At 44.8% G+C, this 16,971-nt stretch overlaps 1 protein-coding gene across 2 annotated transcripts in view; it reads right to left on the bottom strand.

Moving 5' to 3' along the window:
* Window positions 1–8,349: 8,349 nt before the first annotated feature.
* Window positions 8,350–16,971, bottom strand: part of LOC121269880 (cell migration inducing hyaluronidase 1) — a 254,333-nt gene continuing 245,711 nt past the window's right edge. For both annotated transcript variants that reach the window (XM_041174945.1, XM_041174946.1), the window contains exons 27-29: window positions 16,568–16,725; window positions 14,427–14,524; window positions 8,350–9,123 (exon numbers count right to left, since the gene is read on the bottom strand). In XM_041174945.1, the coding sequence (XP_041030879.1) occupies window positions 8,996–9,123; window positions 14,427–14,524; window positions 16,568–16,725 (384 nt within the window). In that variant the 3' untranslated portion in view covers window positions 8,350–8,995. The remainder of the gene's footprint in view (window positions 9,124–14,426; window positions 14,525–16,567; window positions 16,726–16,971) is intronic.

Below are 16,971 nucleotides of genomic sequence, written 5' to 3'. Positions count from 1 at the left end.
GCGCTCCAGGAGTGCAGGCACGTTCTGGGAGCGCAGGCGCGCTCCACGAGTGCAGACGTGCTCCAGAAGAGCAGGTGCTTTGGGAGCACTCCGGGAATACAGGCGCGCTTTTTTTTTACTAGTAATTTCCCTTTACTCGCTGTTTCACTTTTCGAGTAGCCTTACCACAAAGACCCTTCATCCTCGTCACCAATTTGTTATGTTTTAATATGGTCGATAACCTTTTAAAGACTAATCAATACTGACGGAGACTGGAAATGATTGAACACTGCCACTCTCATTTATTCTACTGCAGTAATAGAACTAACAAAACTACATGGACTCTGCGATCCTGTAATGCATTGGCTTGCAAAGTAAGCTGAGCAAGACATTCAATATATATATCAAAAACTAATGGGGCTAAAGGCTGACAAGTGCCCTGGGCCTGATGGCCTTTATCCTAGGGCCTTAAAAGAAGTTGCTGCTGAGTTAGTGGGTGCAATATTTGTAACCTTCCAAAATTCCTTAGATTCTAGAAAGATCCCAGTGGTTTGGAAAGCCGCAAATATAACACTGCTATTCAAGAAAGGAGGGAGACAGAAAGCAGGAAACTAGCATCTATGATTGAAAGAATGTTGGAATCCATTAATAAGGAATTAGCAGCAGGACACTTAGAAAATCATAATACAATCAGGCTGAATCAACATAGTTTTGTGAAAGGGAAATCATTTTTGACAAATTTATTAGAGTTCTTTAAGGATTCAACAAGCAGGGAGCCAGTAGATGTAGTGTATTTGGATTTCCAAAAGCGCATTCAATGAAGTGCCACACAAAAGGTTACTACACAAGATAAGTGCTTATGATGTTTTGGTTGATATATCAGCATGGATAGAGGATTGGCTAACTAACAGGAAACAGAGTCAGGGTAAATAGGTCACATTCAGCTTGGCACACTGTTACTAGTGCATTGCCGCAGGGATCAATTCTGGAGCCTCAACAATCTATACAAACGGCTTGGATGAAGGTACTGAATGTATTGTAGCCAAGTTTGCTGATGTTACAAAGTCAAGTAGGAAAGCAAGTTGGGAAGATGGCATAAAGGGCGGTATTTTATACTCTCCCCTGTGGCAAGTTTAGAGATGGTTGGGGGGGGGTGCATTTAAACAGGTGGGAGGGTGGTGGGTAGGTCCCTGCCATTTTCCCACCTCCACCTTAATCAAGTCCATGGCCCTCCACTAATTGAGGACCTTAAACGGGCAATTAGTAGCCAATTAAGGTCATCATCTCACCAGCGCAGGGATTAACCCAGAGGTGGGCAGGCCTATCACCATGTGGGGAGCTCAACGTGCAAACCTGTGCAGGCTGCTTGTGGTGTCTCAGGGCGGTGATGGTATAGTAGTATTGTCGCCTTTAGCATTAAAAGTTTAATGATAACCATGAAACCATTGTCGATTGTTGTAAAAACCCATCTGGTTTCACTAGTGTCCTTTAGGGAAGGAAATCTGTCATCCTTACCTGGTCTGGCCTGCGTGTGACTCCAGACTCACAGCAACGTGACTGACTCTTAACTGCCCTCTGAAATGGCCTAGCAAGCCGTTCAGTTGTATCAAACTGCTACAAAGTCACAAAAAAGGAATGAAACCGGATGGACCACTGGCATTGACCCAGGTAGAAGAAATGACAACAGCAATCTCAGCCCTGTCGATCCTGCAAAGTCCTCCTTACTAACATCTGGGGGCTTGTGCCAAAATTGGGAGAGCTGTCTCACAGAATAGACAAGCAACAGCCTGACATAGTCATCCTCACGGAATCATTTCTTACAAATAATGTCCCAATGAATTCCATAGATTCATCACTCTCAGGCTAAAGAAGTTTCTCCTCATCTCTGTTCTAAAAGGTCTTCCCTTTACTCTGAGGCTGTGCCCTCGGGTATTAGTCTCTCCTACCAATGGAAACATCTTCCCCACATCCAGTCTATCCAGGCCTTTCAGTATTCTGTAAGTTTCAATCAGATCCCCCCTCATCCTTCTAAACTTCATTGAATATAGACCCGGAGTCCTCAAACGTTCCTCATATGTTAAGCCTTTCATTCCTGGGATCATTCTCGTGAACCTCCTCTGGACCCTCTCCAGGGCCAGCATATCCACCATCACCATCCCTGGGTATGTCCTGTCCCACCGGCAGGACAGACCCAGCAGAGGTAACAGCACAGTCAGGAGGGAATTGCCCTGAGAGTCTTCAACATCAACTCGTGAACCCCATTAAATCTCATGGCATCAGGTCAAACATGGGCAAGGAAAACACCTGCTGATTACCACATTAAGCCCTTCCTCAGCTGATGTTGAACACCATGATCCTCCACGTTGAACACTTTGGAGGAAGTACTGAGGGTGGCAAGGGCGCAGAATGTACTCTGGATGGGGGACTTCAATGTCCATCACCAAGAGTGGCTCGATAGCTACTGACTGAGCTGACTGAGTCCTAAATGACACAGCTGCTAGACTGGTGAGGGAACCAACAAGTGGAAAGAACAATCTTGATCTCATCCTCATCAACTTGCCTGCCACAGATGCATCTGCCCGTGACAGTATCGGTAGGAGTGACCACCGCACCATTGTTGTGGAGACAAAGTCCCACCTTCACATTAAGGATACCCTCCATCGTGTTGTGTGGCACGCAAGACTAGGTATCCATGAGGAGGTAATGAGTAAGTTAGACAAAGGAGAGCCAATGGATGTTATCTACTTGGACTTCCAGAAGGCCTTTGACAAGGTGCCGCACAGGAGACTGCTCAGTAAGATTAGAGCCCATGGTGTTAGAGGCAAGGTACTAGCATGGATAGAAGATTGGCTGTCTGGCAGGAGGCCGAGAGTGGGGATAAGGGGATGCTTCTCAGGATGGCAGCCGGTGACTAGTGGAGTTCCGCAGGGTTCAGTGGTGGGACCACAACTTTTCACTTTATGCATTAATGATCTAGATGACGGAACTGAGGGCATCCTAACTAAGTTTGCAGATGATACAAAGATAGGTGGAGGGACAGATAGTACTGATGAGGCGGGGAGGCTGCAGAAGGATTTGGACAGGTTAGGAGAATGGGCAAAGAAGTGGCAGATGAAATACAATGTGGGGAAGTGTGAGGTCATGCACTTTGGTAGGAAGAATAGAGGCATAGACTATTTTCTAAATGGGGAGAGAATTCAGAAATCTGGAGTGCAAAGGGACTTGGGAGTCCTAGTCCAGGATTCTCTGAAGGTTAACTTACAGGTTGAGTCGGTAGTTGGGAAGGCAAATGCAATGTTGGCATTTATTTCAAGAGGACTAGAATATAAAAGCAGGGATGTGCTGCTGAGGCTTTATAAGGCTCTGGTCAGACCACATTTAGAATATTGTGAGCAATTTTGGGCCCCGAGAGGGTCCAGAGGAGGTTCACGAGAATGATCCCAGGAATGAAAAGCTTAACATATGAGGAACATTTGAGGACTCTGGGTCTATATTCGATGGAGTTTAGAAGGATGAGGGGGGATCTGAATGAAACTTACAGAATACTGAAAGGCCTGGATAGACTGGATGTGGGGAAGATGTTTCCATTAGTAGGAGAGACTAGGACCCGAGGGCACAGCCTCAGAGTAAAGGGAAGACCTTTTAGAACAGAGATGAGGAGAAACTTCTTTAGCCTGAGAGTGATGAATCTATGGAATCCATTGCCACAGAAGGCTGTGGAGGCCAGGACATTGAGTGTATTTAAGACCGAGATAGATAGGTTCTTGATTGGTAAGGGGATCAAAGGTTACAGGGAGAAGGCAGGAGAATGGGGTTGAGAAACTTATTATGATTGAATAGTGGAGCAGACTTGATGGGCCGAATGGCCTAATTTCTGCTCCTATGTCTTATGGTCTTAAAGTCTTATGAGGTGCTGTGGGCCATCAGCAGCAGCAGAATTGTACTTGAACACAATCTGTAACTCATGGTCCAGCATATCCCCCACTCTACCATTACCACCAAGCCAGGGGATCAACCCTGGTTCAATGAAGAGTGGAGGAGGGCATGCCAGGAGCAGCACCAGGCACACCTAAAAATGAGGTGTCAACCTGGTGAAGCTACAACACAGGACTACTTGTGTACCTAACAGCATAAGCAGCAAGTGATAGACGGAGCCAAGTGATCCCACTGCCAACGGATCAGATCTAAGCTCTGCAGTCCTGCCACATCCAGTCGTGAATGGTGGTGGACAATTAAACAACTCACTGGAGGAGGAGGCTGCACAAATATTCACATACTCAATGATGGAGGAGCCCAGCACATCATTGCAAAAGATAAGGCTGAAGCATTTGCCACAATCTTCAGCCAGAAGTGTCAAGTAGATGATCTATCTCGGCCTCCTCTGGAGGTCCCCAGCATCACAGATGCCAGTCTTCAGCCAATTCGATTCACTCCACGTGATATCAAGAAACAGCTGAAGGCACTGGATACTGCAAAGGCTATGGGCTCTGACAATATTCCGGCAATAGTACTGAAGACTTGTGCTCCAGAACTTGCCACATCCCTAGCCAAGCTGTACTAGTACAGCTACAACACTGGCATCTACCTGGCTATGTGGAAAAGCCCAGGTATGTTCTGTACACAAAAAGCAGCCGTCCCATCAGTCTTCTCTCAATCATCAGTAAAGTAATGGAAGGGGTCATCTGGAGTGCTATCAAGCAACACTTGCTTAGCAATAACCTGCTCACTGATGCCCAGTTTGGGTTCTGCCAGGGTCACTCAGCTCCTGACCTCATTACAGCCTTGGTTCAAACATGGACAAAAGAGCTGAACTCCTGGGGTGATGTGAGAGTGACTGCATTTGACTGAATGTGGCATCAAGGAGCCCTAGAAAAACTGAAGTCAATGGGAATCAGGGGGAAAGCTCTTTGCTGGTTGGAGTCATACCTAGCACAAAGGAACGTGGCTGTTGTTGTTGGAGGTCAGTCATCTGAGCTCCAGGACATCACTGCAGGAGTTCCTCAGGGTAGTGTCCTCTGCCCAATCATTTTCAGCTGCTTCACCAATGAACTTGCTTACATCACAAGGTCAGAAGTGGGGATGTTCGCTGATGATTGCACAATGTTCAGCACCATTCGCAACTCCTCAGATACTGAAGCAAGGCCTGGACAATATCCAGGCTTGGGCTGACAAGTGGCAAGTAACATTTGGGCCACACAAGTGTCAGGCAATGACCATTTCCAACAAGAGATAATCCAACCATCGCCCCTTGATGTTCAATGGCATTACCATCACTGAATCCCCCACTATCAACATCCTGGAGGTTACCATTTGCCAGAAACTGAACTGGGCTAGCCATATAAATACTATGGCTACAAGAGCAGGTCAGAGGCTAGGTATCGTGCGATAAGTAACTCAGCTCCTGACACCCAAAGCCTGTCCAGCATCTATAAGGCAAAAATCAGGAGTGTGATGGAATACTCCAACACTTGCCTAGTTGATTGCAGCTCATACAACACTCAAGAAGCTTGACACCGTGCAGGACAAAGCAGCCTGCTTGATTGGCATCACATCCACAAATATTCACTCCCTCCACCACTGATGCACAGTAGCAGCAGTGTGTACCATCTACAAGATGCACTGCAGGAATTCACCAAGGCTCCTTTGGCAGGACCTTCCAAACCCATGACCACTGCCATCTAGAAGGGTGAGGGCAGCAGATAGAAGGGAATACCATCAACTGGAAGTCCCTCTCCAAGTCACTCACCATCCTGACTTGACCCAGTGACGATTCCTTCACTGTTGCTGGGTCAAAATCCTATACTCCCTCCTTAACAGCACTGTGGGTGTACCTACACCACATGGACTGCAGCGGTTCAAGAAGGCAGCTCACCACCACCTTCTCAAGGGCAACTAGGGATGGGCAATAAATGCTGGTCCAGCCAGCAAAGCCCACATCCTGTGAATGAATTTAAAAAAAGACACTTAGGTCTGCTTGAGGGACCTGACATTGTGAAAGAGGGGAGCCCGCTGAGGGCCATATCCTTGCCCTTGCTGCTGGGATATACTCTGCAGCCCCCCCCCCCCCCCCCAACTCCTACTAACAACCCCTATTCTGCAAAGCCCCTCCTACCACACCTGGGTCACTCGGTGGTTATTTCCCACAACAGCCACCAGTGGCACTGCTGAGCGAAAGAGCTGTTGGCCTCCAGATTGGTCGGCAGCCCTCAGCCGGTGGGACGTCTTGCCCCAGGGTCCTGATCCTATGAAGGCCCAGAGCTGAACTCTGAACTGCCTGATTGGCATGTAATAGTGGCAGGGTTTCCTGGAGCAGCAATGCTGGCTTTTTGCTGGCTCTCTAGTCGGCAGCCAAGACCCCCATCACCTCCATAAACTTCCCCACAAAGAGTCTGCAAAGGGATATAGATAGATTAAGTGAGTGGGCAAAAAAAGTTGGCAGATAGAGTATAATGTGGGAAAATGTGAGGTTGTCCACTTTGATGGGAAGGATAGAAAAGCAGAATATTATTTAACTGGAGGGAGACTCCAGAAAGCTGCAATACAGAGGGATCTGGGTGTCCTTGTACATGAATCAGAAAGAATTATCATGCAGGTACAGCAAATAATGAGGGGGGAAATGGAATGTTGATCTTTATTGCAGGGAGGACGGAGTATAAAAGTTGGGAAGTCTTGCTTTACTGTACAGGGCATTGGTGAGACTGTACCTGAAGAACTGCATTCAGTTTTGGGCTCCTTATTTACAGAGGGATATACTATTGGAGGCAGCTCAGAGAAGGTTCACTTGGCTGATTCCTGGGTAAGAAAAGGTTGAGCTTTTAAACTGATTGTAGTTTAGAAGAACGAGGGGTGATCTTACTGAAACATATAGATTCTGGGGGTAGTTGCTGAGAGAATGTTTCCCCTTTTGGGGGAATCTAGAATTAGGGAGCACAGTTTCAAAAAAGGTGTTCCCTATTTAAGATGGAGATGAGGAGGAATTTCTTCTCTCTGAGACGCCTCAATCTTTGGAATTCTCTTCCCCAGAGAGTAGTGGCGTCTGGGTCATTGAACATATTCAAGGCTGAGTTCGGCAGATATTTGATCTACAAGGGTGTCAGAGCAGGAGAGAGGAGTTAAGGCCACAACTCAGATCAGCCATGATCTTATTGAATGGAGGGGCAGGTTGAGGGATGAAATGGCCCAGTCCTGCTCCTAGTTCTTATGTCGTTATAAATGCAAGTTCTCACTGAAAGAAACTGTAGCTTTATTTTTACAACAGTACTTGCATAATCACTCACTCTCTGACTGAGATTAGTGCCTTTTTCATGTTTTCCATCTCTGTCACACAAGCACTGGGAGTAAGGTTCAATTATATTACTCCATTTGCTTAAGATTTATGTCTATCTAAACCATGAATACTCACAGCTCCTTTAAAAAAATACTTCACACAAGCAATCTCCCTGTGACATTGAACTAGTTCTTGACTATATGCGACAGTTTAAAATATGCATTAGCGAGTTGATGGCCTGTTTATACCTCTCCCAATTTTTATTTCTATTAACTTATTAACTTTTATTAACAATCAGCACTGAAGTTTAGAAGAGTGAGGGGTGGTTTGATTGAGTATATAAGATCCTGAATGGTCTTGACGAGGTGGACATGGAAAGGATGTTTCCTCTTGTGGGTGAGTCCAGAACTTAGAGGGCACTGTTTTAAAATGAGGGGTTGCTCTTTTAAGACAGAGATGAAGAGAAATTTTTTCTCTGAGGGTTGTGTGACTTTGGAATTCTCTGCCTCAGAAGGTGGTGAAAGTGGGGTCACTGGATATTCCTAAGGCAGAGGTAGATAGATTCTTAGGGATAGGCAAGGGAATCAAAGGTTATCGGTGGTAGATGGGAATGTGGAACTCGAAACACAAACCGATCAGTCATGATCTTATTGAACGGTAGTGTAGGCTCAAGGGGCCGAATAGGCTACCTCTGCTCCTAGTTTGTATGTTTGTATATAACTTCAATGTAAATACAAATTGGGAGAGATATAAAATATTACTGACTCAATATCATTCACCTTACACTATCACACAAAGTTAAAATCTACCAAATTAACTCTGGGGCTTAAAGCTATACAATAATTACCAAGAGATCCAACAGGGTAGATGTCACTATCTTCTAGAGAGAAACATCCGAATGAACAGAAAGATCCTTCTTTTATAGAGTGTCCTTTACATCCTCAGAATGTTCCAAAGTGCTTCACAGCTACTGAATAAGTTCTTGAGTGGGGCCTTGGTTGAATGGTAAGCAGTGAATTTACAGACAGCAAGCTCCCATAAACACCAGTGAGACATTTGGTCATGTATGGAATTAAAAAAAAATTAACAGAAGCCTTTGCAAATTCATTCAACTTTACATTTATTATGAAACATCACTTATACAATCTTTGTAATTTATACAAATGCCAGTTATAAATTACATTTCTTTAATCCAAAGACTGCCCCTTCAGAAATAAGTCTCAAATGAGAACCTCAACTTTTAATAAATTACAATTTCAGCCAATGCTTAAAATACCATATCCACTTTCAGGAGTGCAGTTTTACCAGACAAAATAACAGTTAGATGGAAAATATATGAAAGTTTTACAATACAGTTACACAAGTGCCTTGGTGTCATTCTCTATAGTGTCTTAATAAATAAATAGAAACATCCCTACAACAGAAAATAAATCTTTGGTGAGGCCGACAGATCGAAAACACCTCAACAGACAGAACACGGAAAGAATATACATCCGAAAAAGGACCAGCTATTTCGGGAGCAAGGAGCAGTCTGAGAGAGAATAAGTAATGTGTTGACAAATACAGTCTACAAATAGTATCAGCTTGTGAAACAAGCCTAGTGGCTGGACGGGTAAGCACAATGATAAATGGGCTGCTTTGCTGCAATATCTTTGCAACTTTGACCACTTCTTAAAAATCAGTAGTAATTCCAAGTTCAACCCTCTTCAGCTAGACCTGCACTTGATCAGTGCTCCAGACTGGGATCACTCATAGTTTCAACTTGTTTACAACAGGGATTGGGAGAACTTCATGGAGCTTTGCCATCTCTTCACCAACGACAAGTTTTACCCACTCTGGTATGAAGCTTCCTTTGAATCCCACAAATACCAGTTTATCTGAAATAAGATAATCAGAGAAACAGATGTAAAAACAAAACTTGCAAAGTTTCTTAGCAGCGATTAGTTATAGATATGACACAATGATGGAAACAAACATTAATTAATTAAACGTACATTAATGCACCACCTCAACACCCCTCACTGGGCTAGATCTTGACTTTGTGCAATAGTTTAAAATGGGCCACAGTAAACTAGAATAGGGAGATGGGTAAGGCAGGCTGTTTAGTTGCTCCACCTATTTCACACTATTACAGAAATTCAAGATTGAGCCAATTCTCAGAGTGATTCACATTAAATAATTTGTGCTTTCAAAGAGTCATCATTGTTGTGATGTTATCAGTTGGCATTTTGGTCCATAGCAAAGCCCCTCAAAAAGCAATGAACTGAATAATCAGTTAATTCCAAGGTTAGGTATTGGCCAGGGCCCAGAGAACAACCCTAGCTTTTCTCCAAAATAGTTGCCTGAGATGTTCTGTCCATCTGAAAGGGCAGGTGGAGTCTTGATTTAATGTTTCATTGGGAAGAGAGCGATTGGGAGAAGAGGGAAGGAGAGTTTGAGGGGCATGGTGGACAAGAGGTGATTGTGGGCAGGGTGGGGAGGGGGTGGGAGGAGATTGGGGTAGGATCAGGGCACATCGGGAGGGGAAGGAAAGGTGACTAAGGGTGACAGGGAATGGGAGGTGATGGGGATGGGGTTGGGAGGGGTGGGGAAGTGATTGGTGGCAGGGTAGGGGAAAGAGAGACAACTGGGGTAGTGGGGTGTGGAAAGAGGGAAGAGATTGAGGAGGAAGGGTGGAGAGGGGAGGGGAGGCAATTGGGTAAAGGGGTGGAGAAGGAAGGGGAGGAAATTGAGCAGCATGATGGAGGAAGAGGAGGCAATTGTGGGTTCAGGGGGTGAGCGGAATGGGATTGGGGGAATGGTGGAGGGTGTTGTATTTCTGCGTTTGCTTAATACAACTTACCAATCTCAAACAGGACTCATAAACCAAACGTCTGTTTGGTTTTTTTGAAGGGTTGGACAGGATTGCTCAGCAGAGAAATTTACCATAAAGATTCAACAGCTATTGTTAACAGAGAAGTACAGCTGCAATTCCTTCAGACCACATGCTGCTAGCTAAGCTGAAAGCTTCTGTGTATAATGTCTGATGGTCACATGGTTTACATCCTGACTACTTACTCATGAGCATATTCTGTCTTAGAGTGATATCAGAGGGATTCACAAGAGCTAGTGGGCAATAGGGCACAGTTGTTTTGTGGAATTAGGAGGAGGTTGTCCTGCTCCTTCTCACTCCACAAAATTCCAACAATTTTCGACTCTTACCTGAGCAGTTTCCAGCAGTCCCTTTAAGGAAGCCAGATGACGAAGCTCAAAGCTTGCAAACACCAGTCAGAGCTTTCTCATGAGCAGGGCTGAAGATATAGGAAGCAGGCCCCTAAATTGGATAAGTTGCATCCGCTAACGGATCATAATACAGGTGCAAAGATGGGGAATTTAGACCTAGGGCAGCTCTATCCTCTGGTTGGCGGAATCAAGAACGAGAAGACATATTGGCCGGGATTTTACGGCCCTGTCATGGGTGGGACCCCCTGAGGGGGAGGCAGTGCCCCAGCCAGAAGCCCATTGACTTGCGGCGGGACTGGAAAATCCCGCCGATTGTTACAATTAGAGTCCGACCATTCAGCAATGAAATCAGGAAGCACTTCCTCTGCACAAGGGGACTGGGCATCTGGAACTCTCTCCTGTAAGAGGCTGTGGTGGGGGGAGCAATTAAAAATTCTCAAGATGGAGATAGTCACGCTCAAGCCTTCAATGCCCAGGGTTAACATACGAAGCAAGGACACAGGATCAGTGCAGGAATCCTGCCTGTAGCGGTGGAACTGAAAAGCAGCACGAGTCAGGAGATACCAAGGGTCGAAGGGAGGGCTCAGTCATTCAGATGTGATATTTTCTGCTCTGGGGATTAGAGTATGGGAAACTCGAGTTCAGAGTCCACAGCCTACCACCAGATGTCAGCCAGTGCACACTGAAACAGGATGGAACATTCTCAAAACTAGCCAACCATATGTGAGGTGGCATTTTATTCCAAAATGATCAGGTAGCAGGAAATTCCACACTCCGTGACTGAGCGTAATAGGCCTCCTAGTGTCACTTAACAAGTACTGCACTTGTTCCAACATCTTAATCAACAAGTTGAGCAAATCACTGTCGTTAAATATTCTGCATTAGTTGGGAGATTAAAAAGCAAACAGCAAATAAGAAAAATATAGCTGGATTGTCAGCAATTAGAAACTTGTTACAGACCCCAGTCAACAAGGGTTCAATTAGCTTGATATAGTGTGAGAAAGGACCAATGGTTTGTAACCTTTTATTCATCAGTTCTGAAATTGGGAGGTTTCATTCCAAGCTTGCAGTCTCACTCATCCTGAAGCCAGAATTGGAATTTGGGAAGGCCAAGATCCCAGTTTTGTTGGTCCTCCTGATTTACTATCTCAAAGGCAAGGCTGTGTTCTTCAGGGGAGTTTGGACAGTCAGTTTACGAAGTGTAGGGTGAACCACACGTTGAGATTGACCAGGAGCGTGTGATGGAAGCAGGAAAAGAGCAGGAAGCTGCAGGCTAGAAGCCAAGTGACTTTTCTCAGTTGCAGAACACGAATATTCACCCTCGCAGGTGCTGCATTTAAATGGAGGCTGCTCTCAGTACGCCATGGTTTGAGAATGTAGCCTGTAAAATGTCAGGTGAATCAGGAGAGCTATACTTTCTAAACTCCCCTACCATTAACTTCTCATCTGAAATACAGAACCTCTGACAGTGCAACACTCCCTCAGTGCTGCACTGCAGTGGCCTCTTAATGTAATAAATGGAGGCACAGATGAACAAATGAACTTGCATTTTATGAACGAGGTGTGCCAGAGTGCTTCACAGTCAAATGCCGTACTGTTGAAGTACTGTTGCAACGCAGGAAAACGAGGCTGCCAATTTGTGCACAGCAAGATCCCATATTCAGGCCATTTGTTTTCCTCACATTCGGTCCAATATTAAATGCTTACCAGGACACTGGGGAGAGCTGCCCTGCTCTTTTTGAATAGCGCCATGAGAATGTTTATATTCACCTGAGGGGGCAGATTGGGCCTCAGATAAATGTCTCATCTGAAAGACAGCACCACCAACAGAGCAGCACTCGCTCAGTGCTGTACTGGAGTGGTTACATGACCCAGCTAAAAGTGGGCAAAGTGTTACTCAGGACAAAGCATCTCCGGGGCACCACCATCTCAAAAAATCTGCCACCAAGAACAAGCAGTCAGCCACCCCGCTGATAGCTGCCATTGAACTCACAGAGAGTTAAGACAGTGTTTTCAGCCTGGGGAGTGGGCTTTGAGCAGTGTGATCCTGTGTTATTGGTTACTGACCATTGTTGGGAGAGAATTCCTTGTTGTCTGGAAAGGAGGTGGGATTATTTGGGTCCACACCTGGGTGGATTTTCTTTTTATTTATTTGTTCTTGAGATGTGGGCTTCGCTGGCTAGGCCAGCATTTATTGCCTAACTCTAGTTGCCCTTGAGAAGATGGTAGTGAGCTGGCTTCTTGAACCGCTGCAGTCCGTGTGGTGTAGGTACACCCACAGTGCTGTTAGGGAGGGAGTTTCAGTATTTTGACTCAGCGACAGTGAAGGAACGGCGATATATTTCCAAGCCAGAATAGTGTGTGGCTTGGAGAGGAACTTGCAGGCGGTGGTGTTCCCATGTATCTGCTGCCCTTGTCCTTCTAGATGGTAGAGATCATGGGTTTGGAAGGTGCTGTCGGGAGTACTTCAATGAGCTCGCATAGCTGCTGACTGTCCATGGGGGAAGTGATAGAAATGTTTGTCCAGCTAAAAATCCTGTCAGTGATACATAGGTTCATTGGGACATAGGGACAGCAGTAGGAGGAGTAGGCCATTCAGCCCTTCAAGCTTGGTCCACCACTAATTTAGATTATGAATGATCTGTATCTTAACTTTATCTACTAGCTTTGGTTCTGTAAACCTTACCTAACAAGAATCTTATCGATCCCGGTTTTTAAATTTTCAGTTGACCCACCCCCAACAGCTCCAACAGTTTTTTTTTCAAGGGAGAGAGTTCTAGATTTCCATTATCCTTTGTCTGAAGAAGTGCTTCTTGACATCACCCTTGAAGAGTCTAGCTCTGATTTTGAGATTATGCTCCCTTGTTCTGGATCAGCCATGATCTAAATGAATGGTGGAACAACCTGCAGGGGCTGAATGGTCTCCTTTCCAGGCCACAATTCTGTTCCATCAGTGAACAGATTGATCAGTGACTAACAACACGGGATCACGCTGCTCAATGCTCACTCCCCTGTCAGAAAACATTATGTCTTCATTCTCTGTGAGCCATTTTTATTTTAATTCATTAATTTGAGCATTGCTGGTGAGACTGGCATTTATTGCCTATCCAAAGTGGTGAAGATCTGTTCTGTCGCAGTTTGATACAGCTGAGTGGGGACTAGAGGAGACCAGAGTGGGTAAGGACAGCAGGATTCTTCCTGCCCATGGTGGATGAAATAGTTTCTCTCCAGCTACCCAGTGAAATCCTTTAATCATCTTAAACACCTCAATTCGATCAATCCTTAACCTTCAAAGGAATGCAAGCCTAGCCTACACAACCTGTCTTCATACTTTAACCATTTTAGCTCTGTCAGATGCTGATGGGGTCAAGGAGACCAAGCCAGTTAAGCCCAGGGGTGCGGGGAGACTGAGGCTGTTAAGTCTAGGGATGCGGTGATCCTCTGGGAATGGGGTGCCTGGAGTGGAGGATGTCTGGGTCAAGATTCTGGCAAATGACAATTGTTATTTCACAGCGTACCTGATGAAAGGACCGTGAACAGGATGCATGCCAGTTGGTGAAATCAAAACTAAGGCACTGAGCCTTTCTTTGCTGAGAGAGGTTATTGATTTTGTTCAGTGTCAACACTCTTCACCTCTACCCAGTGTCCCAGCTATCCCCTATTTATATGTGTTCAAATACCCATCACCTGTTTCCCTTAACAATGTAATTGACATTAATAAACCTTAACAATGTAATTGATAAGACACTGACAAGGACACAGCCAGAAGGTCGTACACAGACTAACTGCCCACCAATTTCATGACACATGCTCCAGACTTGCCTCCTGGGCTAAACTAGGAAAACACATGCCATTTTAAAAATAAAAAGTGAAAACAAAATATTTCTGATAGGAACAATCTCTAAATGACTCCACAATCAGTAACAAAATCACAGCAAAAAAAAAATCTAGTAATTACCCTTTAGCTTAACACTGGTGGCTCCAAGTTGTGTCAGAACTTTGTTCCAAGGTCTTTCTGAAATTAGTCGCCCTTTAGATGTCACCAGAACAATGGAGCTGGAATTAGAAAGATCCCAGTGATGATCTTTAAGATAGCAGAAATCAAACTATACTCACACATTTCCATAAATCGAGGAGTGAATTGAAAGAGCAGCGCTTATGCATATTGCTTATTCTCAAAAACAACGCACAAGGTTTAGTTTTTAATTGAATTGATTGACCAAACCCGATTTGCAACACAGGGTAAGATTCCACGATTTGACAGTGGAAGCGGGCATTGGGAATTTGGGGCAGGTTTTCTGGAATCTACAGGATTTTCTGTCAATTGGAACTAGTGGATGGGAAATCCAGCTGGAACGCTAAACTTCATGGTGAATTCCTGGCAAAGCTCTGAACACAATTTTCGAAAATCTGCCCTAGTGTTTTTCATGCAAGGAATGATTAGATGACATGTGTCTGGCATCACCATTATACAAACACTGGTAAGTGATGGACAGGTCGAGAAAACAGGTGGCTTATCAATAATAAAGACAGAAAATGCTGGAAATACTCAGCTAGTCAGGCAATATCTATGGAGAAAGAAACAAGAATTTCAGGTCTGTGACCTTTCATCAGGAATGGGAAAAGTTAAATATCTTTCCCCATCACCCTGGAGAATTAACATTTTTGTCATTTAATCTCCCCTGTCTCAACCTATCACAAACCTTCCTTTTGTCCTGGTTTCCAGTATCCACAGTATTCTGCTTTTTGATTGGTTGTCCATCAAGTCTGTCTCAGGCTCATGATGGCTGCGGCAGCCTGACTAAATGATGAATTACATTGGTTATCTGGAGCTTGACTGATTGGCTTCTGAGGTTAAATAGTTATTGGCCAAGAGTTCTCTCTTTAAGAAGGCCTAAGGATCTCGTGCTGATTCTTTGCCTATTCCAGCAGGATGCATGCTTGGAGGAGGGTTGAGGGTCAACGGTGGCCGTGGGCTGCTGCATGTCAGAATGGAACTGGCTATATGGCCCCGATGGTCTTTTGCTGTCCTTCCTCATAAGTTCCATCTTCAAAGTTATATCCTGCTCAGAACTAAATACGGTTAATAAAAGGGACAGCTCAGTTTGTGAGTGGGCTGGGGCATTTCTTGAAAAGCATTAATATGGGGGTAATGTCTACCTGGGTGATAATGTAACATGGACAATATCAACTTCAATGGGTGACAGTGTACTAGGACAATATTGGCCTAAACGACTCATTTAGAACAGGTGGCTGAACCAATATCACCCATTTCACACAGTCGCCCAAAGTCCAAACATTGACTTTGAAAGATGTGATGAAGAGACATGTTTCTACACAGCAAGTTATTGTGACCTGGAATGCACTGTCGGAAAGGGCAGAGGAAGAAGATTCAATCATAACTTTCAAAAAGGAATTGGATAATTACTTGAAAAGGAAAATGTGCAGGTTTACAGGGATCGAGTGAGAGATGGGAGGGGTGGGGGACTAACCAGATAGCTCTTCTAAAGAGGAACGATGGGCAGAATGGTCTCCTACTGTGCTGTGAAATTCTATCATCATTGAGGGCCGGTATCACCATCGTGGAAGAGGGGACAGTGAACAAGGCCTAATGCCTCTCACATGCATCACAAAGAGTGAAGAGAAAGAGAGGTTTTTATTATTTAGAATGTTAAGGTCCAATTTTAACCTAACCCACTTGACAGGAAACAGGGGGCTTGGGTGAAACTATTGCTTTGCATTCCATCTGAAGTTATTTTCTGTTGACTTCAATGGAGCTGCTCGGGAGTGGGATGGGGGTGTGTATAAACTGGGCTTCTGATCCAATCCAGCTGGGTGGGATAAGTTAAAATCAGGGATTGAGGCAGAGTTCTGCTAGTTGTATCCACAGAGTAGGATTACTTGTGCAGCGTGGGACTCAGTTTTCAGTTTCTAGGTGCTGCGTATACAGGATCATCAGGCAGCCTGCTGACATTCCCCATTGCATAACCTTCTCCCATGGACCACACCCGAATGATCCAATACATTCAGGAGGGGAGAAATCAGCCCCAGTGTTGCACTCATTTATAAAGGTGAGGATAAAACGACTCATGTACTCACTTGTTCTTCATGTTTGCTACATAATTCTCTACATGGACTGGAATTCCTCGCAAGATCATGTTTCGGAAGCTTCTATTATCGACCACCTTTCCAGACTTTGCGTCTATCACTACGATCTGCATGCCATCATCAGCATGGTAATACTTCTTTCCATTAACCTGCCGAGTGAGGATTAAGAATTACTAAATCACTCAATTCTAACAGTCTCAAAATACACGGGAAGCCCTAGCAGATGGGCTAAAACATTGAGGAAAACATGAACTTTCCCCACAGGCATCCCGGTGATTTATGGGATGATGTTAATGGCCTTCTCCACTCCAAGTCACTGTATCATTGGCAGAAGCTTGGTGGAAACATCAGGGGTAATTTTAACTCCCATCACTAGGTGAAAAGCAGACACTAGC

This window comes from Carcharodon carcharias, chromosome 26, assembly GCF_017639515.1.
Source record: "Carcharodon carcharias isolate sCarCar2 chromosome 26, sCarCar2.pri, whole genome shotgun sequence".
NCBI classification, from domain to species: domain Eukaryota; kingdom Metazoa; phylum Chordata; class Chondrichthyes; order Lamniformes; family Lamnidae; genus Carcharodon; species Carcharodon carcharias.
Note: the sequence above shows the minus strand (reverse complement) of the source record. Positions and strands in the feature narration are given on the sequence as shown.